Below are 27,920 nucleotides of genomic sequence, written 5' to 3' on the forward strand. Positions count from 1 at the left end.
TCTGGGGAAACTGAGACCCAGAGAGGCAAGGCCTTTTGCCCAAGGTCCCTTATAGAGGTAGCTGGTAACAGGGCAGATTGCTGCTGTCACCTGCTCTTGGCGCTCTCCCCAGTAGGCCTGGAGCTGTTCTGCAAGTTGGTAGGACGTGGCTCTCGTCTCCCACTGGTTTCATCCTGTCTCCTCAGCCCACATCCTGAGCCTCCAAGTATTCGCTTGTTGTGGCAAGCACTTTCCGCTGTTGTCTCTCTAGTGACGCTGCACATGCCTCAAGGGCAGGGATGGTGCTTTCTCTTCTCAGGGCAACTTCCCATCATTGCTAATCCTGGCAAGGCCTCTTATCGGCAAGAGGAACCCTGAGCAGGCAGGACAAGTGGGCTGGGGCCAAATTCTGGTGGAGTGACTTTCAGCTGTAGAACCTTGGGCAAGTTACTTAACCTCTCTGAGCCTGTTTGCTCATCTACAAAGCAAAGAAGAGCACTTCTCAGGGCTTGTTGGTGCACGTACAGTGCCTGGCCTGTTGTGAAGGCACAGTCCAGGGTTCTGCTATGGTTTTAGTAGCTTCCCCCTTCTGAAGCCTCACGGCAATTAATCTTGAGGTCTCATGGCAATCCTACAAGATAGTCTGGACAGAGACCACTGTTGCCGTTTTACAGAAGGGGGCGAGGAGATGTGTGATGACGTATGGCAGGTGGTGGAGAGCCCGGCCAGGACACAGCAGGTGGAAGCGTGTCCTCCCCCCAGTGCTCCGGGCCTCCCCCTCCATGAAGGCTGGGCTTGCGGGTGCTGGACACACTGGTTTGCAGGCGGCCACTGCCCATCTGTCCCTCTCCATCTTGGAGGTTTCCTGTCCAAGGCTTGGCCCTTTGCCATGCCCTGGCCTGTCTTGGGCTCGGGGCTTTCCGACAGACGTTCCCAGAGCTGAGGGGCCTCAGTGTGTCATGGTTTCCTCTCAGAGGCTTGGGCATCCCCAGTGCTCCCAGAGAGGGCTTTCTTGAGGAGGCAGAGTGTGCCATTTTGCCCTGCAGAGGCTAGCAGATTTTCAATGTCCGAGGGAGAACCGAGAATGCAGAAGTCTGAGACATCGGCCTGCCCCACGGCGCGTCCCCAGTGCGTTTCCTGTCGACTCTCTCCTCACCCACACCCACTTCCTTTCCCACCCGTCTCTGCCCTGCTCCCCTGCTGGGCAGCTGTGGGTGACTAGCGTGACTACTGAGGCTACGTGTTCACCTCCCTGGGCATCCTGGGCTTAGCAGGGAATGATAACATCACTTGAGCCGTAAAACTCCCACTGTGTGTCTCTGGAGAGGCCAAAGCGTTTTCCTTGGCTCGTCTCAGGCAGCCATCTTGGATCTGCCTCACTCCGGTGGGGTATGGGGGGCAACCCCACACTTCGTGGGGTGACATAGGAAGAGCACAGGCCTTTCCTGCCTCTGCTGCTGCCTAGTTGTGACATCGGATACGTAATCTTCCTCTCCGAGCCTCAGCTGCCACATTAGTGTGTTGGCAACATTCGTGACTCCTCTCATGGTTGTCGTGAGGACGGTCGTGCTCGTGTAGAAGATCCAGCTCGTGGCGGGCCCTCAGCAAATGTGTCCTTCCCTTCCCTTGCCTTCCCATCTGAAGGGAGCTCCCAGGTGATCTGGAGCCTCAGAATGTACAAAGCTGCATTCAGCTTGAGGCCTGAAGCCCCTGAGGGTGTGGAGTTCAGGAGCGAGAGAAACAGCTGGGGCTGGCGGGAGTGGGGAGGTTTGCAGCGGCTCTCCGCTAGCCATTCACTCCAGTTACTTAGGCTCAAATCCCCTGTTTAGGAAATAGGAATAACAATAAAGTCAAGGGCTTCGGAGAAGTGGTACAAATGGAATGAGATGATATTTTCAGAAGTCCTCAGCAGAGCCCGGACAGCCTGAGCGCTCAGCATGTGCTGGCCTTGCTTCCTCACCCATGGCCCTCCCCAGGGGGCACTGCTGACTGCCCCGGCCCCTTTCCTGACTGTGAATGCCTCGGAGGCAGAGGCTGGTCTCCCCTGAGCTGGGCTCCTGTGCTGGCTCCCCAGAGTAGGGCTTGGTGCCTGGCGATGGCCCTGTCAGGAGGCTGGCTGTGATGCCACTGTCATGATCCCTGGGGCTGATTCCAAGGCTGCCTGGGTGCCTTGGGTCCCATGTATGGGGCCTCACTTTAGACCTGGAGAGAACGGTATCCATGCACCCCAGCTTTGCCTCTCCGCTCACCAGGGGCTCTTCTGCAGCGGGCAAGAGATGCCAGCAATTTGGCCAGAATCCCTGGGGATCCTTCATGGCTGTTTCCAGCCTCCCTCCCTGGCCTGTTGTGAAGGCACAGTCCAGGGCTCTGCTGGTATGGTTTTAGTAGGTTCTCCCTTCTGAAGCCTCACGGCAATTAATCTTGAGGTCTCATGGCAATCCTGCAAGATAGGCTGGATAAAGTAATCAAATGAATCACCCCAGTATTTCAGTCTTGCAGTTTAGATAAGAAGGGAAGTCAGAGGTCACTGGGGAAGGGAGGTGGTTGGGTGAGGCTTGGGTCTCCCAGCAGCAGGAGGAGCCTGGGGGAAAGGGCAGCAGAGAGCGATCGTTGCCTCCAGGGCTGAAGGACAGGGATACTGCATACGCCATAAACCTCTGTGACCACTGGGAACGTGTCTTTAGTCCTCAGAGTAATGTCCCCAAAGCCTGGGGCTAGGAACAAAAGGACTGAAGAGGAAATGGAAGGTGCTGACCGGACAGTGGAGATCTTGGTTTGGGGCAGACAGGATCGGCAAGCAGTTTCATTTCTTCTAGGATTCCTTGTACGTTTTGCTGTAGAATTGCATGTTTCTCCTCCCCTCTCCTGTAAGGCATTAGAGGCCCGGGGAAGACGTTTGAGCCCATCAGGGCAAAAACAGCTGGTCTGCACTGATGACAAAATGGTAAAATTCTTTAAGGCATATAGCAAACACCTAAAAGAAAACAAGCCACACTTCCAAAGGCAATCAGAGGGAGAAGTGCTATGAGGTTAAGAGTTACTTTTGGGGCTTGTAGTTCTTTACTGGGGGAGGGGGCCTGTCTTACACTGTAGGACCCCTGACTCCATCCACTGGATGCCTACAGACCCCCTAGTTGTGACAGGTGAGAGTCACGTGGGGACAACATAGCAATGATCAAGAACCCCTGACTGGAGTAAAACGCCCTGGCCTCCCTGGTGGCTGCAGTCCTGAGGCTCTGTTACCTGTCTGACCTCAGACAAGAAAGCCGATCCTTCTCAATGAGCAGTGGCACAGGAGAGGTGCCTTCTTGGTGCCCACTCGAATGCCATGCAGTGTGAGTTGGAGCTGGGCATCAGGGCATCCTGTTACCTGTTGACACACATGCATTGCGGGGCTTGCTGCCCCCAGGATGGGATATTCACCTTCATTGGCCCCACATTTTCTGTCCCCCGTATCCCTGAGTCCATGTCCCCAGGAGCTGGGAAGGATGGTGACACTGTCCAATCAGTGGCTTCTCAGCTCACTTCTGCGGGCTCCTGGGTGGTGCTAGGATCTCCCCTGAGCCCCTCGAATGAGGCTAGGCAAGCAGGCGTTTTGCCAGACAGCCGCTGGCAGTGTGTGTCACTGCTTTTCGTAAGAAAAGGCGCCTGAGTCCCAATGCCAAAGCACAGAGCCATCTTGCCCATTAATCAGGATTTCAGGATTATTGGAGTGATCTTAGCAACTGCCTGGCAAGAGTCCTGCTCAATTTACTCTCACCTGTCTGCCGTCAGCGCTGACCGTATCCACTGCCGCCCTCCCTCCAGGAGGCTGGGAAGACGATTGGGGGAATGGGAGGACTGCTGCCAGCCTGGGCCATCCCTCAGCAAGGCCTGAGGAAGCATTCAGAATTGCTGTTATTTTTCTTATTGCTCTCAATTTTCAATTTAAAAAATTTAAAGACAGAGCTGGACTAATATTCTCAGTTATTCCCTTGAGGAAGGAGATGAGATAACACATAGGTGGTCTGATCGCAGAGTGGAGGTGATGGCAGGGCCCACTCTGCCCCCAAGGCCTCCAGGGAGCGCCTGAGCTGCCCCCAGCTGCCTCTTCCTATGTGGGGGGCTCAGGCCAGCTCCCTGCACGGCCATGGGCACCTTGGGCCTCCTTGATGGAGACTGAGCCTGGTCATTATGCTGTTGTTGCCCCCATGGCAGGTGCCCACTGTTGGGTGTCACTGCCTTGTGGGCCTGGCTTTGGCTCTACAGGTGACGCTCACGTGGCACCTTTTCTTGACATTGAGGGTAGAGGAAGAGGCAGTCCCCTCAGGACTCTGGATGTCACAGGGCCAACCTTACTCACTTGAGGGCAGATGTTCTGGCAGTGCCGGGTCCTGCAGCAGAGGGACGGACACACCATCCTCTCCTGTCTCCAGCCTCCCTATTTGGTCAGGCCCTGGCTGGAAAAGCAGCCCAGGTGGCCTCCTCTGCCTTCCTTCCCCATTTCCGTCCCTGCTATCTTCTCAGGTCCCCCACCCACAGCCATCTGCAAAACCAACATCGCCAGCTTTTCTGAGCAACCCAGGGAGATTGCCTCCCAGGCCTCCCACTGTGGCAAAAACCTTTGAGCAGTGCATTTCTGAGCTGTTCCTGCGGAAGGGCCATGTGTTCAGCAACGTGGACACCTTGGTAATCTGGAGAAGGGTTGCTGCATGCCAGCCAGACAGGTCAGCCAGAATTAGTGTGCATTTTGCTGAAAGAACAGAATGGCTACCCACATCTTCATCTATTTCTGGGTTAGAAGCTGTCCTGGAATTCTAAAGGCAAGGGAGGAGGAGGAGGGAGGGCAGCGAGTGGCCCAGTCCCATCTCTGGGGATTCTGATTTGCCTTTAAAGAACTAATGCTCCTTGGTTTGCTGGCAGAGCATGTGAAGGGGCTGTAGCCGCTGGCAGCACTAGGGTTAGTGGTCACCACCGTAGCTGTCACTGAGTACTGTAACTATGCTAGCCCAACTAACTCGGTGAGCTAGCTTTCCTTATCGCCATTGTCCGGGTGAGGAAATAGGCTCAGAGGGGCTGAGTGGCCAGGCCTAGGTCCCTTCTTTCCCTGAGTGTGACCATCTCAATAGTAACCACTGGCTGGCTGGCTGGCTGGCCGGCTGCTGGGCTTGTCCACCAGGTACTCAGGAGCAGGCACTGACTGGGTGACACATTCACCTGAGTCATATCAGCCCTGGAGCAGGGCCATGTGAGCTGGCCTGCCCCCACCCCTGCCAAGTTTGCCCTGTTTTCCTAGCCATGCCCAGGTAACACAAGAATGTTCTAGGGACCAGCATTTTCTGGGGGCAGATGCCCAGACGGGGCCCTACTCCCTCCAGAGGCCCTGTGCCCCTGAAGGGTGGAGTGGCAGTCTGAAGGGGCCCTGGCCTCCTAGCCCGCCAGCCGCCCCCAAGGAGACCAGCATGCACACTGCTCCTTGTGGCCTGAGCCTCCCTCTTCGCTCCTCCCCAAGGGCAGCCTGGAGGGAACCATGCTTTTAATTAGCCTACTTCGGGGATGGCGGCTCTAAAGCTCTAGGCAGTGAATGCAGCCCCCTCGCCTTTGGAATCCACTGCCAGTGGACACAATGTAGCTGTAGGAATGAAAACCAGAAAGAGAAAGGCCCACAGGCTCAGATTTTTAATTGGCACCGTCCTCCCGGCCCTGCGCCTGCCCGCCGGCCCTCCTGGGGCTGTGTTTGGGCGGCTGTGCCCAGGCGGCGAGGGATGGAGCCTTTCACAGCTTCAGACTGATTTAAGTGGACCTGTATAGACTCCTGCCGCTGCTGAAAGAGCCAGTGCAATCACCGCGCTGAGAAACCCTGGGAAATTTACCAGCCACCTGCGAGTCGTGAATAGGGAGAACTGCTGAGAGCCCTGCAAAGCTGCCTGGGCGTCAGTGGCCCCACCGCCCTGCCGCAGAGAAAAGATTTTTCTAAAACTGCAATTAATTTTTTTCCCCCAATCAATTGGAATTCGCTTTCTTGCTTTCAGCAGGGTGAGCGGGATCCTTGATTCTGTAATTCTCTGTTAACCTGAGCGTTCCACCAATTGATGTTTCTCTCAAGAGACAGCGCCAGCTTTATTTCCCGTTGGCCATCAAGGAAGGGACTTTTTTGTTTGTGTTTTGTGTGTCTTTTTCGCACTTTTTCTTCTTTCTTTAAGATCATTTCAAGCTAATAGTGAAAAAAAAGGCATATGTGACCAATTCTGCCTTGACAGGTCCCACAATACTTTCCAGAATGTGGGTTTTCCTTGCTTTCATGGAAACACTATGAGGTCTCCTTAGAGGGGACAATGGCAGAATTTAAAGAGGGAAGGAGTGCAAGGAAAATGGAAAGTAAAAAGGCAGCCAGGCCGAGCTGGGTACGGTGGCTCTTGCCTGTAATCCTAGCACTCTGGGAGGCCGAAGTGGGAGATTGCTTGAGGTCAGGAGTTCAAGACCAGCCTGAGCAAGAGTGAGACCCTGTCTCTACTAAAAATAGAAAAATTATCTGGGCAACTAAAAATAGAAAAAATTATCTGGGCATGGTAGCACGCAGCTATAGTCCCAGCTACTCAGATGGCTGAGGCGGGAGGATTGCTTCAGCCCAGGAGTTTGAGGTTGCTATGAGCCAGGCTGACGCCATGGTACTCTAGCCAGGGTAACAGAGCAAGACTCTGTCTCAAAAATAAAAGAAAAAAAAGGCAGCCAGCCTGGCCACCAGAGTGCTGTGTACCACAGTTTAAAGGTGTTTCTTCTAGCTCACCCCTATCCTGCTGGACACTTACGGGGAAAATTCTTGGCTCGTGTTTAGTTTTGCAGTGAGAACCAATTCTGAGTGCACAAGCCTGAGAAGGCCACCCTTTCTTTCTGGAGCCACAGCCTTAAAGATTCTGTGATCGTAGTTTGATTGCACGTGCACATGTACGTGGGGGGAGTACTGACCCACGGGGATTTTAGCTCCCTTGTTCACTCAGGGACATTGCTGTCAAAGGGTGTTAGCCAGTGCGGCTGCTGTGGCTGGGTGGGATGCCTGCAAGCCATCCTGAGCACCCGTCTGTTGGACTAGGCACCCAAAGCCGAGTGACTTCTCCTGCACAGGGGGTGCCAGGCTTAAGAAGATGGTGTCTGGGCCATCTGGGCTGTGCCAGGCTGCTGGTCTGTCTCGGCAGTCATTCTGCCCCTACTGCCCCACCTTCAAAGCTGGCCTGCTGTCTCCTCAACCACCAGGAGAGGCATTGGTGGGAGAATGAGACCCATCACTGTGGATTTAAAATCCACATGTATGGCTCCAGCTTTCATCCTCTCCTTGTCTGGAGCCCAGGCCTCGTTAAGATCTCCCTGACTTGCTTGCATGGCAGAGTGCCGATACAGCCTCTCTGGCAGGGCTGGTGTTCTTGAGGGTGAGAGAGAAGAATGACCCCCCTGTGCCCTGAGCCCGCCCAGCACAGTTGCTGGCTGCAGTTGTAGTAATTTGCTAGATAGGGCTCTGACTGACACTTGGGTTTGCAGCGTGTGTGTGTGTGTGTGTGTGTGTGTGCGCGCGTGAGCGTGCACGTGTGCCCACATGCGCGCATCACTTTATTCAAATAGAGAATGGCCTTAAGCTTCCTGTTCTCCGGCCGGGTGACCTTGCAGGCTCCTGAGCCTCTCTAGGCCTCACTTTCCTCAATTACAAAACAGGAATGTTGACATTGCCTCTTAGGGGCTGTGGAAGAACCAGTGAGCCATGGTGTGCCAAGTTCCTGGTGCAGTGCCTGGCGCATAGTAGATGTTCCCAGTTCATTCTTAGTAAGACCCACCTATTTGCCTGGAAGAGAGAGGGTAAAGAAGGGGCCCATCTTTCTGTGGTCCATGGGTACCAAAGAAGGGGCCTCTTGTAGGGGCAGGGGACCCAGTGTGTTAGGGGTGGGCTGGCCCCAGGTCTGCTTTTCTACTGAGGCTGTGGTGGTGGCTCCTATGAGGATTTTAGAATCTTCCGAGTTCCCTTCGGCTTTAGGCTCCCTTTCTCTAGTGAACGTGGGCCTCCGCCCATGATACACGGTGTCTGGAAGCTCCTTTTGTGGTAGCCGCTTGCAGGGAGGTACTACCCCATGGGTTCCGTCCTTTTTCCAAATCATCAGACATTCTTGCAAGAGAAAAGTAGACTCGTTTCCTACCTAGGGCTCAGCCAGGGATGGTCTGGAGTCAGATCGCTGGTGTTCAGGCCCTCCCCACCCACTCCCTGTGTGGCCTCAGCAAGTTCCTGAGCCTCCAGCAACAGAAGTGCCCCTCCTAAGGGTGATGTGAGGCTTTAGTGGGAGAATCCCATGAAGCTCACGGTAAATGCTTGGTAAACATCAGCTCTACCATCATTCGTGGGTCTGCAGCTGCTAGGACACGAGACTGAACCTCCAGAAATGGCCTTTGTTCCCAGAACAAGATGAGATTCCAGGGGCTGACGGACGGGTGGAATTTATGGTAGTTCAACCATAAATTCGAGTTAGTTTTCTACACAGGAAGAAATGTGTGGCTTTAAGAGTGATTGAGGGCAGCTCAAGCCCTGTGCATTCCTCAGGGGCTATCTTGGGGCCCTTGTTGTCCCAGCCACAGCCCATCCTTTCCTGGGCCCCGAGGCTTGGCTAGTGAGGGACAGCCCCCTTCCCGCCTGCTGTGCAGAGCAGTGCAGGTTGAGGGTGCTGACCACAGGGCCTGGGGCCATGGTGTTCCTCGTTCTGCAGGCAAACCTGGGTGGGGCACCCGAGAACACACCTGTACAGAGGTGCATCCAGGCCCCCCACAAGCTGCCCTCTCTGCTGCTCCACGTGGTGGGGAGACTGTGCCTTCAGCCTTGTAGCGGGAATTTTTACCAAGTAGCAGGCAAGGATTGCTGGGGGATCTTGGGGGATGGAGACTGGCTTTCTGCCATCCTGAATTCTGGTGTTTCTGGTAGCAGTGAGGCGAAGCGTGACAGTTAAGCACACAGGCTTTGGACAGACAGATCTGGGTTTGAGTCTGGTCCTGCCACTACCTACTGGCTGAAGTTTACCAGAGCTGACCTTGGTCTCCAGGTAAGAGGCTGGCAGAGCCTGTCTCTCGTGGTTAGAAGATGAGCTGATGGAGGTGAGAGGTTCCCCCCATGCTGGCCCCAGGCTTCTGTCTCCAGTCCATTAACTCAGGCTGCAAGGCTTCTTGGGGCTTCTAGATGCCTTGGGATGCAGGTGCTATTTGTATATTCTGCCAAGCATTTAAATAGTAATGAACAAAAGGGAAAAAATAAGCCTATCAGGAAATTCATAGTTATGTTGAGGTGTGTCCCTGGGAAAATCAAAGGAACAGGGACCCACCCTGGCCAACCCTTCCGGTCAGGCCTCCTGTGGGAGCCACATTCTGTTGAGCACGTGAAGCCTCGAGCTGGGGCTTCTGCACGGCTCTTCTCATCCAGCCCTTGGCAGCCTCGCAGGGACGGGAGCACGATGCCCACCAGGACCCCAAGAGTGGAAATGACTTGCACACAGCCACTCAGCTAGAGAGGGGCAGATGTTCTATTCCTGTGTCTGTCTGGTGGTAAAGAGCATCCCTTGGGCCACACTCTCACTGCCAAGGATGGGCCCCGTCCTTAGCAACCTCTTGGGGATGCTTTTTAGAGGTGCCTTTTAAAGGTGCTTGACCCTGGCCCTGAATCCTGACCTCCTGCTGGGGTAGGTGTGGCTGGTCCTGGTGGAGAATATAGAACCCTTTCCCACGGCCCACTCCCTGTCCCTGCAGCCCGGCAGCCCTGCACTTGGGGCTCCTTGTCAGGGCATCGGATTGGGTTGGAGAGATGGGACTTACAGAGGGCAGACCATCCGAGGAAGGGTGGCTGGTGCACCTCCCCACCCCATAGCTAAGCAACTGTTTTGTTTGCCTCCAGACGAGATAAAGCCTTAGGAAAGGCAGTCTTCTAATAGGTCCTCCAGGGCTCAGGGAGCACCAAGGCCCCACACACTTTGTCCTTACCACTCCTCACCTCTGGAGCTGCGGGTGGGGCTTGCCAAGCCCAGAGAAGCAGAATGTGCCCAGGAATGTCCTGCCTTACCCACCACCAGCAGGCATGCCCATGGCCACCTGCCCTGCCGGGGCATGCTAGGACGTGCCGGCCAACCCTCCTGGGCTGCCTGTCCTCACCCCTGTTGGATTCCAGTGGCCAGTGAAGGCCAGCGTGGGCCATTGTGGCCTCGCCTCTCCCCACATGCTTAGGATTTCTGCTGTCAGACTGTGCATGGGATGAGCTGGGGAAACGGTTCACCTGTGCTGCGTCTGCCTGGGGCTGCCCGTGGGGATGTGGGCTCTCCCTCCATCCTGCTGCAGGGGGGCACCTCGCATGGCGTTCAGACACCTCTGGGCCCAGCGCTGTTTATGATCTCATTCCCACCCCATTACAACCCCTACAGGGAAGTTTTATTTCTCCATTTTACAGGTGGGGAAAGAGAAACTCAGGTTGCATAAAGTGCTCAAGGAAACCCCAGTCCTAGTGTCAGAGGTAGGGTTCCACCCCAAATGGGTCATCACTTTTAACCCTTCATTCATTCAGCCACCCGGCCCTGTGCTTCCAGGCATCAGGGGTGCAGCCAGCAGAGACTTGATCCCTGGCTGAGGCACTTGGGCCAGCCAGCCCAGAGGGTGTGGGGTTTCCTCTGCCTGGGCAGAGGCTCCGAGGAGGCTTTGTGGGGTCTGGGGTGGTTGTGCTGGGCTGTGAAGTGTGAGGAGGAGTTTCTCAAGGGAGAGAGAGGTTCATTAAGGGGGTGATCCTGGCCTAGGGAGGGTACCCCATGGGAGAGCTCAGTGTGTCCAGGGCATGCAGCAGGCCAGGCCTTTACCTCTGGAGTGAAGCATTTGCTTTTTGTTTTGAAGGCTTGGGGAGGAAGGTGCTGGATCAGGTTTGAGACATGTTGAGCTTAGAGGCCCATGGGACATCGGCAGAGACATGCCCATTGGGTCTGAAGCTTGAGATAGGGATCTGGCCTAAAGGTGGCCATTAGAGCCACTGCAGTTGGTGGTACAGACCTGATTTGGATTTGAGGCCAGGCCTTACATCGTGTTAAAGCTGGTCGTGGTGGTGCAGCCTCTCAGTGCAGGATGGGACACCCGGGGCTTATGCTGAAGACTGTCATTGTATGGATGGGCCCAGAGCAGGCAGACTCTCCCAGGACATGCCCAGCATGTGTCAGGCTGGAGCCAGAAGCCAGGCACCCACATCCCATCCAAGCATGCCCTGGACACTGTGCTGCCCTTGTAGCATGTTTTGTTGTTCCCTGCTGTCTGCAGACTGCTGCAAGGCCCGGAGGCAGCAAGGGTGACCCCAGCCCCTTCTCAAAATGGAGGACAGATAGAAGCCCAGAGAGGAGCAGGGGCTCGCACAAGGCCCCCTGGAGGTGCATTTGGACCCCGTGCCTGATGTGGCCCTCCCAAGTGAGAGAAGAAGCACTTTGTCAGCTGGAAAGGACAGCCCATGAAGGGTTGTGGTGACTGTTTGCTTCTGGAGTTTTCCGTGCTGAGGCCTGTTTGGGCAGATATATCAGTCAGTTGTGTTTCTGCAGTGTTTGCCTGCCTTTTCTTTATGATTTATATTTCATTGATGGGAGAGAAGAAGAGTTCCCCTCCCCTCAAAGTGAAAGGAAATCTAGCTGACTGTGACACTTTGGACTTGGTCTCTGCATCTCATCTGATCACCAGGTGTAGAAATATGACAGGTGGAACTGGGGCTCCATCTTCACAAGTACTAGAACTATAGGCACCTGTCCTAAGTGCCCATCTTCGGGGTGTGTCAGAATGTTCCTGCAGCTGCTGAGGCTGCTCCCAGGCATGACAGGGCCATTCCCTACCCCAGAACCGTTTGTGACAAACTGGCAGCCTCCTCCTCTCACTTCTGCAGGACAGGGCTAGGGTGGGCAGCTGCTCCAAGAGGCCCATGTTGGACTCTCTGGACAAGGCAGGCGAAGTCTGAGGTTGCAGGCACAAAGCAGCCCCCAACACTGCCTTGGGTTGCCCGGGAAGCCTGGTAGTGTTTGTCCATGGGGCAAGAAGCCCCAAACAAGCCCCAGGGCTGGCAGCTATTTGAACCTCTGCAACAGCAACTGTTCCCAGGGATTTCCCCTTCCCGTGTTCTGTGAAAGCACCTAACAGCCATGTGCAAGGCTGCCTGGCTTACCGCCCACATGTGGTTATCTGGCACAGGTGTGGCCTGTTGGCCATTCAGGGGTTGGCCCTTCCTGATGTTTTCATGTCCCACGCTTGTGTGAAACTCAGATTTAATGTGGAGATTATTAAGTGCAGAAACTTGGGGCTGGTAGTTTTTGTGTCCACAAATTTTGCAAAATACCATTTAAAAAATACATAAGCTTTGTTTCTACCAGTAAGGAGAAAAGGAAAGAAAAGAAGTTTGGTGGCAAAACATAACAAACTTTTAATATGGAAATGGGGTGGGAGCTTCTGTTACAGAAAAAGTGACCATTTGAGTAAGATGTTGGCCTTTTCTTCATTTCTAACTTAGAATGTCCCCTCTTCTTTTTTTTTTTTTTTTGAGACAGAGTCTCACTGTGTTGCCCGGGCTAGAGTGCCGTGGCGTCATCCTAGCTCACAGCAACCTCAAACTCCTGGGCTCAAATGATCCTCCTGCCTCAGCCTCCCGAGTAGCTGGGACTACAGGCATGCGCCACCATGCCCGGCTAATATTTTCTATATAATTTTAGTTGTCCAATTAATTTCTTTCTAATTTTAGTAGAGACGGGGTCTCGCTCTTGCTCAGTCTGGCTGAGCTCAAACAATCCGCCCGCCTCGGCCTCCCAGAGAGCTAGGATTACAGGTGTGACCACCGCGCCCGGCCTCCCCTCTTCTTAAAATCCACACACATGCACACAGATGGGCATACATATTTTATTTTTGGATGGTACGTTCACGTGTTCAGTAATGAAAACAATACAGAATAAACTCTGGCCCCATCGCTCCCATCCCCCACACCCCCAAGTTTACTGCTTATTTGTTTCTTGTGCTCCTTTATGCACAACGAGCAAACAGGAATTTCAGCTCTTATTTCTTCTCCATTCTTATACAAAAGATAGCATGCGATACGCACCTTTCTGCACCTTGCTTTCTTAAACAGTCAACCTTGGAGGTGTTTTCGTGTCAGAGTTGAGCCACCACCTCCTTTTTGGTGTTCCGCTGCGTGGACGTGCCTACCTCGCCCAGCCACTCATAGACCCCGGGCTCTTCCCAGTCTCCTTCGGCTGTGAACTGCAAGTGCACGTGAATCTTTTCAGATGGGGGCAGATATATGTTCCGTGGGGTACATTCCCACCAGTAGGATTGCTTGGTCACAGGTCGTGTGTGTCCGCCATGTGGGAAGACGTTGCCAAGTTGTCGTGGTAGGTGCTGTCCCACCCAGCATCCTGGATGGCCCTGTTTGAGGCCACCCAGTAGAGGCTGGTCAGACATTTGGGTTTTTGCCAACCAGATAGATAAAAAATGGTTTCTCTCTGTCATTTTAGTGTGCGTTTTTCTAATCAGTTGAGCATCTTTTCATATATTTAAAGGCCATTTATATGTCCTTTTCTGTGCTCTTTTCATTTGCCCTTTAAAAAAAAATTGATTCACTGGTCTTTTTCTTTTCGATTGTACATTAGGGAGATTAATTTTTGCCCATGATAGGAGTTGCAGATATTTACTTGTAATTTGTTATTTTCTGACTTTGCTTTTGGCATTCTTGAGCTTTATTGAGATATAATTCCTACATCACACAATTTACCCATTTAAAGTGTACGATTTAGTGGTTTTTAATATATTCATGGAGTTGTACACCCATCAACCACAATCAATTTTAGAACATTTTCGTCACCCCAGAAAGGAACCCGATACCCATTAGCAGTCAATCTCCATCCCCCTGAGGTACCCCCAGCCCCCAAACAACCCCCAATCTGCTTTCAGTCTCTTTGGGTCTCCCTCCTGTGGACATTTCACATACATAGAATCAGACAGTCTGTGGCCAGTTGTGTCCGGTGTCCTTCACTTAGCACGATGCCTTCAAGAGCCATCCACACTGTAGCACGTGTGAGTACTCTGCGCCTTTCGATGGCCAAATAATATTCTGTTGTACAGATACCCCACATTTATTTATCTGTTCACCAGTTGATAGACATTTGGGTTGTTTCTACTTTTTGGATTTTATGAATAATGCTGCTATAAACATTTATGTACAACTTTCTACGTAGACATATGTTTTCATTTCTCTTGAGAATATACCTAGAAGTGGAATTGCTGGATCTGATGGGAACCCTTGTGTTTAACATTTTGGGAAACTACCAGAATTTTCCCACAGTGGATGCACCCTTTACATTCCTATCAGTGCTTTTGGCATTTTTTAACATGTATGTGTCTTTGTCAGATTTATCAACTATTTCTTTTATGGCTCTGGATTTTGAGTTTTCTATCCCAAGACTATAAAGAAATTCTCCTGTGTTTCCTTCTAGTACTTTTATGGATTTGTATTGCAATCCTTGGTCTATGTGGAGTTTATCCTGTGTGTGATGTGAATGTGGAAGCCAACCTTTTTTTAAAAATGCGGTTACCTCTCAATACCATCTGTTGAAAATTCTACCTTTTCCTCTTTGCTTTGAGAGTCCATCTTTATCATATACTAAACTGGGTCTATTTCAGGACAGTCTTTTCGTTTTCATTAATCTCTGTATGTATGTACTAATATGCTCTTTTAATTATTGAAGTTTTATAATATGTTTTAGTATATTATATTGGTATGGGTTAGTCTGGTAGAGTTAATCTGTATTGTTCCTTACAGAGCTTTCCTGACTAATCTCACTTGCTTATTTTTCCATTAAAAACTTCAAAAACAGCCTGTCTTCAGATCATGGTGGTGGGGGTACTGTTGATATTTTAGATTGGGGTCATGTTAGACTTACGAATTAATTTGGGGAGAATTTACACTTTTGTGAGGTTGAGTCCTCCTATCCATGACACAGGGTATCTTTTTATTTGTTCAGTCCTACTTTTCTGTTCATTAACGATTTATGTCTGTCAGTTTTGCCAGTTCTTATAAAGATATTCCGAGATAGTTTATCTTTGGTGTTGTTAGTATGTAGTCTTACTCTTAAAAGCAGGCTTTTGTTAGAAAGGGCAGCTAGGTATAGACTCTGTACCAAAAGCTGAGCTCCCAGACCCCTTTGCTATGGCCTTGCTGTGTCCCCAAGCACAGCAGGGTGGGTAGAGAGTAGGAAAGGGGAGCTCAGGTTTGCCAAGCCCCCTCCATGGCCTCCTTAGTGGTCTCAATTCATTTTAATTCTTCCAAGCAGTTCTGTGGCTAGGCTTGTGGCTCCTATTAGCCTTGTACAAATGAGAAACTGAGGCTCAAACATTTGATGATTTGCCGAGGTCCTTCAGCGGGCACTTGCCGACAGGGATCCCAGCCTGGGCCCGTGCAGCCTTTTCCACACGCCGTCCCTCGGGAGGAGTGCATGCTCTCCTGAGCGCGCCCGGAAGCGGCGGGGGTGTGAGTGCACATCAACCAGCTGTGTGATCTGGGCAAGTCCCTTCTCCTCTCCTGGACTCAGTCTGCCCATCTGCACAATGAGGTGGTTAAACAGGTTGGGGATTTGCTCACTTTTCCAGAAATGATCCCCTTGCTCCGGTGTGTCCTCACAGAAGCCAATGTCTGGAACGGAGGCATGGGCAGTGCACAATAGTCCTGTCTTCGGAGCCCTCAGGTGGCCCCTGGGACACCCAGCTCCAGGCAGCTAAACACAAAACCACCCCGCTGAGAGCTCTGAACCCCTCTTCTGTGCCCCCTGTCCTGCTGCAGAAGCTGCCCCCGAAACCGTGTGCATCCTGCTGGACCGCACTGCCCGAGGACCGTGGGCTCAGGCAGTGCGTTAGCCTTGGCCCCCTGCCAGAGCCCTGTGTGCTTTGGAAAGGTCCCTTCACTTTTGTCAGGCAAAGAATTCTCTTCATGCCAGGCTGCGAACGAGGTGGTTTCACAAGTCCCGTCCTGAGTGTGTGCTGGCCGGAACATACACCACAGACACAGAATGTTTGTTTTCCAATCGTGAGAGCACTGGGAGGCCCTTTGGCGTCGGCCGCCACACCTTTTTTGTTCAGGCAGGCCGCCTGCCATCCAGGGGCCTGGTGCAGAGACAGCATCTGCCACCCTGTGGCCTGCAGGGTGCCAGCAGAGAGGAGCCACTGGGTTGGCCACCATTCAGAGGACGTGCGCAGCTCTGGGCCTTCAAGGCCTGTTGTTACCAACAGCACCCTGGGGTGTAGGCCTCAGGACCCCAGGGCTGCACAGGCACACAGGCAGAACCAGGGGGGCTGACCAGTGTGGGTCCTTCCTTCCTACCCCACAGGCTGCAAGGAGCATCCGTGCGTGCCTGGCAGGGAGCAGGGTGCACACAGCTCCATTCAGCCTGCATCCCGATGGGATGCCGCAGAGCTGGGTTCTAGTGGGTGAGAAGGAGTCTTCCAGTGAGTAAGGAAGAGATGGGACCGGGCGCCAGCATGGCACTGACCCAAGGTTGGCAGTAGACGGAAAGTTCATGTGGATATTCACATGGCTTAAAGAGGTTCGCTGCGGAAGGAGCCAGAGCACATGTGGGAGCAGTGGAGGGGCATAGGCAGCAGAGCCCGATGAAGAGGGGCCTTGGGGGAGGCCAGTCCAGGGTGGTGGCGGCCAGGCTTTGGCCTGCTTGGAGAACGTGGCCCAGTGAGCGCCACTCCTGTGACCCCTTTCAACTCCTCAGGCCAGCTGGGTGACTTTCAAGGTCTCTGTTACAAAGAACTCCTCCTGATAGCCCATTGGGTGACTGGTGTCAGCAGGGGACCTGCTGGAACCCACTCTTGCCTTCCTCGGGTCTGGCATAGGACATTGCAAATTGTTGGGGGCCAGTGCCTGGCGTTGGGTTGTCTCTAAGAATGGCCCCCATCCCCTGGAATTCTCCAGGGGCCATAGGTCATTTCCCCCATGGTCCTTGTTCCCACTCAGGCCCCAGGCCTCCAGAGTTACCAGAGACAAGGTCACACTGCACACAGAACCCCCTAGGAGGGGAATTCCCGAGCAGGGACAGCAAGGCCACAGGACAGCTATCGGTGGGGAGGTTCCAGAGAGCGAGCCCTGAGCTGGGTGTTGCCCCTTCCAGGTGACTCTCAGGGTAGCCTGGACTGGCAGCCACACAGTGAGCCTGGCTTTGATACCACCTGGGCCTCTCAGACCTGGAGGGGCTGTCAGAGAGTTGGGGTAAATCAGTTATCCCTTTGATCCTCTGTTTCCTACAAAAATGGAAAAACGGTACTTGCCTCGTGAGCCTGCCCAGCCTGCACTGAGACAGTTCCTCTAAAGTCTGTCCCCTTCTGGACTGGCTTTTGGAAGAGGGGTGGTCACAATCTGTCTGGCACATTGGCAGGCACTCCACTCAGTTGGCCTCTGCAGAAGTGAGCTGAGGAAACAGTGACACAGGAAGGCAGGGACTTCCCTAATAACTGACCAGGGCCAGCCTTTCACCCTGTAGATATTTACTGCCCTCACTGGGCCATTTGTTTCTAGAACCTGTGATCTGGGGAGAGCCTCCAGTATCTGGTACCAAATAAGTGGGCTCCCTAGGCCCCAAAACATCCCCAGACCCCAGGAAACTTTATTTCCCTATTGTCAGGCCTTTGCAACCTGGCTTTCCCATCTGAGTTTTGTGGCTGGCATTTCCCTTATTTCTGAGGGTCAGGAGCAGTCCAGACTCAAAAGGGCTGCCTTTTTGGGTCCAAAGGTAAGCATTTCACAGACATGGGCTAAGCATGATGCTGTCCTTTGCAAGACTGAACGTTGACATGGGCACAGGAAGTGGCTCTGGGCTGCAGGGGATGGGAAGACGAGATGCCCAGCGGGCGCCCTGAAGAGCTGGGCAGTCAGCCCCCAGGGAAGGGTTGGCCGGACTCACGGCCCTTGAGACATCTCTGGCACCTACCTGAAACCAGACCCACCTGCGGCTCTGACAGGGCAACCTTGGAGGAAAGAAGCTCCCACCACCTGATGCCTCCAACCCCAGGGGGTGGGGGCGGTGGCTTCCTGTGAGAGAGAGTACAGCCTTCATTGCAAAAGTCAGATTTACCAAAGATGGATAAAAGATAGGCCAAAAATATGCTTGTGCCTTTTTTTCTTTTCTGAGATAGTTTTTTAGAAAAACCTAGGAAACCACATGCCATGCTGTCTTGGTTGTTTCTATGCCAGCTTCCAGTACAAATGAAATATAGAAATTTCCAGGCTGTTGGCCATCCATTCTCATGGCCTGGGGTTTTCTTGATACTTGGAGAATTCTGTTCTCGTGCAGGCGTCTGTTTGAGGAGGAAATGCCTCTGCTCAGCCAGAGCCTGGGCCCTGCAGCTCCCAGCAGGGTAGTGCCAGGCAGGCCGGGGACCTGCCCTGCTCATCCTGACTCTTGGGTTGGGCTTGCTGATGCTCCTCCTTTTTAGAGGGATTTTAGCTCCCTAAACACCTGCAACACAAAGAGATCCGTAAAATTGGATTAAACAGGGGAAATATGCCCACCTTGAGGAGCAGTGGCACAAGAGGGAAGTGCTCACTTCTTGTCCGAGAGAGATGCACACGAGCACCTTGGGGAGACAGGTTCGTTGCAGTCAGATGCTGGGAGGAATCTCATGTGGGCACACACTTAGGACTAATCAAGGAGAGGTGTCCCCGACAACCCATGCACCTCCCCCCCCACCGCAAACTCAAGGTGGGCTGGTGCTGGCAACTGGACTCCTCACAGGGCCTGCTGGTCAGTCTCTGGCCACGGCCTGGCTGGAAAGAACAGTGGTGCTGCCAAGCAGGTGTGTCATGTATGACTACGTCAGCGCACGAGTGCTTTTACCTGCTGCCTTAGATTGTGTCCCTAGAAGCAGAGCCTGAGCTGGGGGTTCTTGTGCAAGCGATTGGTGGAGGGAGGCTCCCAGGGGAGCCTAGAGGACAGGGAAAGGCTGATCTAAGAGGTGGGCTCAGCTGAAGTCCAGCCTCAGCCTGGCGCCCGAGGAGCTCTAGAGTGTGACTGGCACCTGGGATTTGATCCTGCCCACCACAAGGGGCAGCTCCTGTACCTGTATCAGTTGGTCATTGGTTGGGGGCTGCCTCAGTGGGGGGATAAGCTCCTGGGCTTCCCTGCCCAGAGCAGTTGTAGAAGGGGTAGCTCTGAGCTGTCAGCAGCCAACACTCATGGCAATGGAGAGCGTGCGCGTCTGTGCATTGAGGGATTCAGGCGGGGCACCCTCAGCCCCCAGTTAGCCTCTGTTTCCTCTCATGATCCTTGCAACAGCCCAGCCAAGCAGCCGGGCCAGAGACAACATTCCTGTTTCCCAGGTGAGGAAACAGGAAGCAAAGCCGCTTGATCAGTGGAGGAGCACAGTCCCTCCGACCTCAGAATCCACATTCCCCACACACCGCAACAGAGTCCTCTTGGTTCGGGGGCATGTCGGGGCCCAGGGAGTGAGAGGAACACTATGTCCTCCTTGGGAGAGGCAACCAGGACTCAGGGGAGCTGCCCTTGTCCCAGACGCCCACTCCTGCATGTGGGGACACTGTTCCTGAGTCTGGGGACTCCTAGCCCCCAGACCACACTCCCAGAGAAATCCTGCTGCTTCCCCTGCTCTCCCAGGCCTTTCCCCTCATGGCCCAGGGGAGGCTCTAGGTCAGTACTGATAAAACGTGGGGTTTAGTTCAGCTCAGAAGATGTTTCTGAAGTTCCTCCTACATTCTGGCCTTGCTGGCCTAGGGAGCAGTAGCACTGGGCAAGTAGAATGAGCACATGGGCCTGAGGCTCAGCAGGGCGGGTGGCTGTCAGCATGGGCAGCAGTGTGGAGCTGTGTTATGTTAACATGTCTCCTGAGGGGGGATTTGGATTTCAGCTTGTACCTAGATGGCAAAGACCAGGCCACCCTAGTCTCTATCTCCAGGGCCCGGCCCGGGGCTGCCTACTCAGAAGGAAGATACAGGAACACATCTGCACAGAAAAGCCCTGCAGAAGATGGGGCCATTTCTCCTAGCTGGGAAGCCCGGGGAAGATTGGGTGGGGAGGGCTGAGCCAGAAACTCCAGCTGGGGCCAGCAGAAGTGGCCGTGGCCTCTGTTGTGGCTGGCCAGAGCTGAGGTCTGGGAGGTCGGATGGAAAAGCTAGACTTTCAGGGGCTTCCTTCCAAGGTCACGTCTATAGCAGGCTCTAGGAGTGGAGTCCTGACCTGTGTCTCTAGCCACTAGCCTGAGGCCACATAGACATTTCCCATTGAGCTTGTTACCTGGGCAGGCCTGTGCCAGAGTAGATGGCCTGTCCCTGGGCCAGGGCTGGGCCCCAAGAGAACAGAAGTTGGTGAGTGAACAGACATGGCTAATTCCTAAGGGCTGGTGGCCTCTGGGCCTCCTCACCCACCTAGAACCTGTTCACAGCACGCCATGTGTGGTGCTTGGGCTTAGACTGGGTGTGACTGTTTGTTCTCACACACCAGACTGACTCCTCTACAGACAGAGGAGCGGCTGCTCCGCCAGTGAAAGGCTGGGCCTGGCTCCCTGCACTCCCGAGTCCTTGGCGGGTCCTGGCCTTACCCCAGGGCCTCCTGTCCAGGGACACATGGGTTGGGGCTGCCCAGGCTGGGCCATCTTCTCTCTGTTTTGTGCCCCCTACTCAGTTCTCCTTCTGTCCTGGCTCAGGTCTAGGCCAGTTGCGGGAGCGGCTGAGAGACGGAAGAGGCCTCAGAGCCCGCTCCGTCACAGGCTTCTGGCCTCGGCCCTGCCACGCAGCAGGTTTGCTTCAGGAATTGCTCGTCCTTCGTCCAAGCCTGCCCTGGTCTGTCGAGGATCTTGGGGGCCATTTTACATGAGCTGCCACCTCTAGCTTTCTGCTGTGGTGGGGGAGGGAAGGTGTGCCATGCACACCGGGGCAGCATTAAACCGCCATGGCCCAGCGGGGCTCCTTCTGTGGCGTGGTCAGGCATCTCGGGTCTGACTGGTGGCCCTGCCCTCTTTCCTCAGTCCAATGCTGAGCTCCCCCCACCCCCGTATCTCAGCCTTCACCTTTCTCAGTAAATCGAAAGATTCCAAGAAAAGCAAACCTATCAGGACAGTTTCCTCCGTGGAATGTTCAGGAACAATGAGCGTGCCCACAGCATGCACAGCCACCTTCCTCCAGAGAGAGCGCCTTTTATTTTCCTTTTGCTGAGGGCTGTTTCAATAGTTTGTTCGCTGTGACAGCCGGTGGTCATCTTTATTTCAAAGCAACACACAAACACTGCAGCCTTTGAAAGGATCAGGGCCCCCGGGACAGGTCTGTGATCCTGGCATCGGCGGGCGTGCGGCCCGGGAGGCGGCAGGTGATCCGAGCCTTTGCTCCCCGGCCCCCACTCATGAGCCCGAATGCCTCTCCCTTGCCTTGGTGCGTGGCTGCTTCATTGTGTCCCTCTGAGGCGGGAACTCGTTGCTGCTGGTCCCGTTGGCGATCTGGGCTGAGAGCGCCCCTCGCTGTCTCAGCCTCTGTCCTGTCTGCCGCCGGACCACGCTTCTGTCTCTGGGGAGGAGAAGGCCTGATGTTGTGCTCTGCCGCGAGAGCAGGTGTTGAACTGCACCGCCGGCGCACAGTGTCAGGCCTGCGCTCTCTTGCTGGCGGGTGGTTCCAAGCACGGTGGGCCAGTGTACCCTTGAAGTCCTCTTCGAGCCACACCCATGCTAGGGCAGGCCCCAGGCCAGCCGCCACACAGAGGCAGCACTTGGCAAGCGGGGAAGCTCTTGGGCAGCCATGTTCTCTCTCTGGGGCCGCACGGAGCCCTGCGAGGCAGGCAGGGACCATCACGCGCCTCTTACAGATGAGATGGCTGAGAGCTCTGCCTGAGGCTCCCAGCTGTGAGCACCAGAACCTGGAGTCTGCCAGGCTCCCCCCCAGCAGACCCCCGCCACGCCCCAGTGCCTGTGGAAGGCACAGGGCCACTTCCCTCTGGAGTCAGCATCCCCAGGTGGGGTCCAGAACTCAGATTCGGACCAGCTCCCTGGATGGTTCTGGTGTGCACCAGGCTTGGGACGTCAACTTAGTCCCTCCTGGCCCCATCTCCCCCTCCCTGGCCGTGGGAAGTGGACGGGGCGGGCATTGTGTCCCGCCATGGGCAGCAGTGCAGCCCGGCCGCTTTCCACCTAACTCAGGCCCCTTCTCAAGGGAACGTCGCTGTGTGCGCTGCTGCTGTGCGCTGTGTGACGGCCACGTTGGCGGCCCCCTACCTGACTGCATACTTTACTCAACTGTCATTATGGGGGGTTGGGGCTACTGTCTTCTTTTCCATTTAACTTTGTGACTAGGACTGTTTATGTTGCTGAATTTTTACATGCATCTTAAACTTTTCTTAAGATAAAAATCCTAGTAGTGAAACTACCTAGGCAGGGAATCCTATGTTTTCACCAGGTCACCCTCCAGAAGGGCTGTGCACAGCCTCTCAGACCTGGGGACTCGCGAGTCTCCGTTCTTTACCAGCTTAGTGGGTGAAAAATTGAATTTTGTGTTTCTTTATTAGCACAGAATGCTCATCAGCCAGAGTGTTTCTTCAGGAGCGAGTTGCTGATGGCCCCTCGTCCTTGCCCGGATGGTGGAGGAGCGTAGGATTTAGGAGTCTTTGCCACAGCCTGCGGGACCGATGGCTTTGTGGGGCATGCAGTCCTGGAGCCCCTGGTAACCTGTGTGTCTGCCTCTCCACAGAACTGCCAGACCTTCAGCAGCCTCAGCTGCCTGAGTGCGGGGACGGAGGACTGCAGCCCCCAGAGCCCCTTCGCCCTCCATGCCAGCAGCACCAGGGCCTGGACCACCTTGCTCTCGGCCTCTGGCCCAGGGGGCAGGACCCCTGCCGGGACCCCCGTCCCCGAGCCTCCTCCCCACTCCTTCGATGACCAGCTTACCTGCCAGGAGGACCTGTCCTGTGAGGAGTCAGACGGCTGCGCCCTGGACGAGGATTGCAGCAGGAGAGGGGAGCTGGCCACAGCCTGGCGGGACCATGGGGCCGCCGGGAACAGCCTCTGCTCCCTGGATGGAGAGCTGGACATTGAACAGATAGAGAACAACTGAGGGCGGTGGGCCCCGCTCAGGGTTGGGGGTGCGTCGAAATCGATGGGCCTCGGTGGCATTGGAAGGGGGAGCCCAACTCCTGGGCCTGATGAAAGTTTTCCTGAGAGGTGCTGGGTCCCGGAGAGGGAGCCTGCCCACCTCCCAGGAAGAGGCTGTCTGGCCACGGTGTCCTGGCTCTGCCAATGCTAGCCTGACATGCCGTGCAGTGGGGTGTGTCAGCCTCTCCCCAGCTACCCAAGCATGGTGGCCACCAGGTCCACAGAGCCACTGCAGCCCAGAGAGCAGCTCTTCAGTTTGGGTCTCTCTGCCGCCTTTCTTGTAGGATGTCAGGCAGTCTGTGTCATTTCCCCAGCAGAGCTGGGCGCCTGTCTGCATCCCCTGGGCAAGGTTGGCAAGAGGGCCTGGGCTCGGGGCAGGGCCAGGGGCCATCTGGATGTCGGGCCCGTCTTGGCCTCGCTCAGGTTCAGTGCTGGGGAGTTGGCCCCGCAGCTTCTTTCACTCAGTTTTATTCCGTGCCTTCTCTCCCAGGCCTCCCTGCTTCAGGCTTGGGAAGGTTCCGGAGATGCTTCCTTCTGTAGTGACACCAGAACCATTTGGCCTTAATTCCAAGTGTGGGAGGCGGAGATTCTGGGGTGCTGGAGCGGCCCTCCAGCGGGTAAGTCCGTGTTTGAACTCTTGGGGCCCAGGGAGCGACGTGGGGGTGCTTGTTAGAGGCTGTCCACACTGGGTAGGAATTTCGTGAATCCGCTGGCTGAACAGATACTCACTTGCCTCTCCTGTGGCATGGAGAGCCTGACCCGAGGCTCTGCCACATTGGGGGCTGCCTTGGCAGGGCTGGCAGATGGCAGCCCTTCTCCGTGGCTAGCCAGTCACTAAGGGATCAGTTTGGTTGATCGAGGTGAGTGTAGAGATTTCACAATAAAAGGGCGACCTCTTGAAAACTTCCTCAGGCAATAAGAGCTATGAACAGGGGCCCAGGATGGGGGGCCTGAGCCCCCTGCAATATTCCAAGCACATTCTCATTTGTTTGGGGGCTGCTAGCTTTAAGGCACACCATCCACCTCAAGACGGGCCCACACCCATGTCAGCTGAGGGCCTCCCAGCGCTAAATGCTGCCTCGATGCCGTGGGCCCAGCCGTGGGCAGAGCTCTCTCCGCACCCACGCCCTCCCTGGCTCCTCGCAGCTGGTGTGGTCCCCAGCATCATGAGGGGCCCCCACCCCCGAGGGTTTGCTCTGGGGCAGCTCCCCTCCGGCCTGCCTTGCAGACGTGCCTGCCACATGGGCTCTGCTCTCTGGGAATCTGGCTTTTAGCAAACTTGGCATCTTCTGCAGACAATAGCAACTGGGCTGGCTTGTGAGTGAGTGGCGCATTTTCCCATACGGCTAAAAATAACTAGTGCGTTCTCTTGAGTTTGCTGACACGTGATAAAGGCACTTTTGTAGTCACTTTGCTTTTGCTCGTCTTCTGTGGACGAGTGAATGCCTCACTTCTGCAAGTTGAGTCCAAATGGTTCTCACCTTTTTCCTAAAGAAAGACCCTGTTTGGGAAACTTTGTTTAAACCTTCACTTTTTACTACATCAAAAGGGTGGTGGCTCAAGGTCTGGTATGTGGGTGGCGTTTCTTAAAAATCAGCCATAAGATGCTTGCAGAAAGCCCCCACCCCAGTGGCCCAGGTTGCAGAGCCTGGACGTGCCAGGCACTGGGCAGGTGCCAGAGCAGGTGACCAGTTCACCTGGGTTTGCTGTAGCTCCTGCCAGAGGCACAGCCACCTGGGACCCTGGAGAGCCAAAGCAGGGAGCTGGCGGCTCCGGGTAACAAAGAGATCTCGCCTGATCCCTGCCGGTTGGTCCTGTGGACCGTGTCTTCTTAGAGCCAATCTGGGGGAAGCGGGGACAGTTGGGTGAATGTGGGGAGCACAGGCCAGTGTCTCGTGTCCTCAGAAAGCCTGGGATGGGGGGTCCTGGCACCTGGAGTGGCCATGCTGTGGCAGGGAGGAGGGCAGTGCTAGCCCAGGTCAGGGGTGCGGCAGCCCCCAGGTGCCTTTGCTCAGGACCAGGGGGGCACTCATGGTGGCCAGTGTGATCATAGGGCTGTAGTATGACCTACCCTCAGACCCTGTCTGCCACCTCCCCCTCAGGCCTGGTGGCAGGGAAGGACAAGCAGTGCAGTTGGCCAAGTCATGGCCTCACCCTCCCCACGTCACACCAACCAGCAAGCCCAGCGCAGGCACTTGCAGGCAGAGGTGATCCAGCCCGCGGCAGGCTTTGGCCCTTCCCAGCCTCCTCAGGCGCCTCCTGGCCGTTCCTGCCTCCACCGCGGCTCCTGGCCCGAGCCCAGGCCCACAAGCAGCAGCAGTTAGGGGAGAAAACAGCAGGTGTCCCTTCTGCTTAGAGGAAGAATGGCCTTCAGTTGGTCTCGTGTTTGTCTTTTGACTGGAGAGAGCAGACCCCATCTAGAAGGTGCCACCCCCATCACCTGAGCAGCCGCGCTGCCCACAGAGGCCCGTTCCCGCACTCCACTCTGCCGGCCCCGGGACTTTTGGTCTTGGAGCTCTTGGAGGGAGGCTCACCCAGGGGACAGCCCCCACATGGTTGTCCCCATGGGGCAGTGGATGGTGGGCAGGCTCTCCCCACAGGTGGCCCCAGCTGATGGCAGCTGCAGGAGCCTCACTTTTTTCACAGCCCTGGCCGTGAATCCTGCCTCTGAGGGGAAACTAAGGAAGGGCAGGGCCAGGCCGCCCGCCTGCCCAGGGCCCTGAAGGACGAGAGTGGGCTGTGGCTCCAGGACAGCTGGTTGGGAGGAGGGGCACACTGCCACACGGCGTCCCCACTCGCTCCAAAGCCACTCAACTACCAGGACCCGCTGTGTGCCTGTGTGGGATCCGGCGGGGCCGGGCTGCAGCCTCACCGTTTACATTACCGCAAACCCTCTTGCCTTACACGCGGTAGAGGCCGGAGCGGCCCAAGGCCCCCGGCAGACACCCATCCAGGCCCACAGGGAGCTCGTTCTGACCAGACTTCCAGATTTTCATTCTCAGAAAGCCTTACTTTTCAAAAAAAGTTTTTGTAGCAGGAAAGTTTTATGAATTTGTACACTGAAAGAAAATTTAAATAAAAGTCCACATTAAAAACAAACCCCAATTTCCCAATGGGGCTCCTAGTGCGGGGGGTGTGGGACCGGCCATGCCCTGGCTGTGCCGTCTGAGCAAGCTTCCCCTGCGAGCGAGACACTCCCTGGATCCCGTGCCGTGGGCAGCCGCGCCCCCGTTTCCACTGCGGAGGGTACAGTCACGTGTGCTCTGTGGCCACAGGGGTGGTCACCTGAACGATGACCGCGGTAGACACTAGCCGCCTGGGACAGGGCAGCCCGGCCAAGGGTAGCTGGTGCGGTCCAGGCACTCTGGCCCCCATCCAGGCAATGATGCCACACCTTGCCACGTCCACGCTGTTGGTCAAACCCCTCCCACTGGCGCCAGTTTGAGAAAACCATGCCTCTTTAAAGAGAGAAGAGAAAATGTTTTTTTTAAAAAATTGCAGACCGAAGTGGAGATCTTGTAGCCTAGGTAGGATAGTTTGACCTTCTAGCATAGTCTCTTTGGCAAATGATTTGTGTTTTCAGTGCGTGGAGGAGATGTCCGGGGGACAAGGGTGACAGATGGCACACAGGCTATTTCTAGGGTTGTAGTGAGCTTTCCCAAACCAGATGTTGGTGTTGCAGAGCTTCAGGAAGTGTGGCGACCAGAGGTGCAGTGTTCGGCCAGGCCCTGGCCCGGGGGCAAAGTGGTCTGCATGCTGAGAGCCTGGGCCTCTGCCTGCCCCCTGCCCCCCCCACACCGCAGCCTGTCCTCCCTGCACAGGCCACGACTTGCACTAGAGCCGCTCTAGTCTCTCAGGAATTTGCTTGTTACTTTTACTGTGTAAATAAAGCTTCCTGGTTCGATGTCCAGCTGCCTGGAGCCGGCTGCGTGGTTCTGTTGGGTGGGATGAACTAGCAGGTCTCCCCTCTGCCCATGGGGGCACTAGCTCTGGGCTGGGAGGGGCGCAGACGGGACTTTTTTGTCCCCTCGAAGCCTCAGGGTCGGGATCCATAAAATGGGGCCAGCAGACAGTCACAGGGCTGGGAGGGGCTGAGACCCAGGGCGGCCATAGCGGAGCCCTTCTAGAGGCAGTGGCAGGAGGTGGTGTCTGTGTGCACTTTGGGGGTGGAGGAGCCCAGCCCCTCAGTCCAGGAGCTGGGGACCCCAGGAAAGCAGAGGGGAGACACTCCCTCTGACTGGCATGGGGAGGAGCCGCCTTTCCCCGCACAGCCTGCCCTGGTGGCCCATCAGCTCTGCCGCCAGCCATGCTGAGAGGCAGGGCTACGGCCACCTACCCACCAAGGTCGCCCAGGAGGCAGTTCGGAGGGGGCCACCGGCTCAGGGCCTTGCCCCAGCGGGGCAGTGCAGCTCGGACCTCTGCTGCTTGGGCCGTGGGGACATCAGAGCACGCAGCTCAGCCCAGCATGGGTTCACACACCCCGTGTCTGGCCCTCGGGCTAACCAAGCTCAGGAGATGCAGGGGGTTTGCAGCCTTGAGGACAAGCATGAAGAGGTTTGTTTAATTTCCGTAACCCAACGTTTTCCCACATAATCTGACCACAGAATTTCTGCCTAGAACGTTAGGTCCTGAGGATCCCACTCTGGGAATGAGGCTCTGCCTTCTTAGCAGCAGATCCTTTCCCAGACAGAGCGGTCCCTGAACACCTAGCTCAAGAAACAGGCGAGCCCTCGACCCTACCCCAGTGGCCTCGCAGCACCCAAGGCTCAGGGCTGACCTGAGGCAGGGTGGGTGGACTTTCCCAGCCGGCC

The 27,920-nt window shown here is 55.3% G+C and overlaps 1 protein-coding gene across 1 annotated transcript in view; it reads left to right on the plus strand.

The window, feature by feature from the left end:
- FAM53B (family with sequence similarity 53, member B) overlaps positions 1–27,013 on the plus strand; it is a 122,547-nt gene extending 95,534 nt beyond the window's left edge. The window contains exon 5 of the mRNA XM_012642454.1: positions 22,709–27,013. Within this exon, the coding sequence (XP_012497908.1) occupies positions 22,709–23,071 (363 nt within the window). The 3' untranslated portion in view covers positions 23,072–27,013. The remainder of the gene's footprint in view (positions 1–22,708) is intronic.
- The last annotated feature ends 907 nt before the right edge of the window (positions 27,014–27,920 follow it).

The sequence above is a fragment of the Propithecus coquereli genome, unplaced genomic scaffold, assembly GCF_000956105.1.
Source record: "Propithecus coquereli isolate 6110/MARCELLA unplaced genomic scaffold, Pcoq_1.0 Scaffold179, whole genome shotgun sequence".
Classification (NCBI taxonomy): Eukaryota; Metazoa; Chordata; class Mammalia; order Primates; family Indriidae; genus Propithecus; species Propithecus coquereli.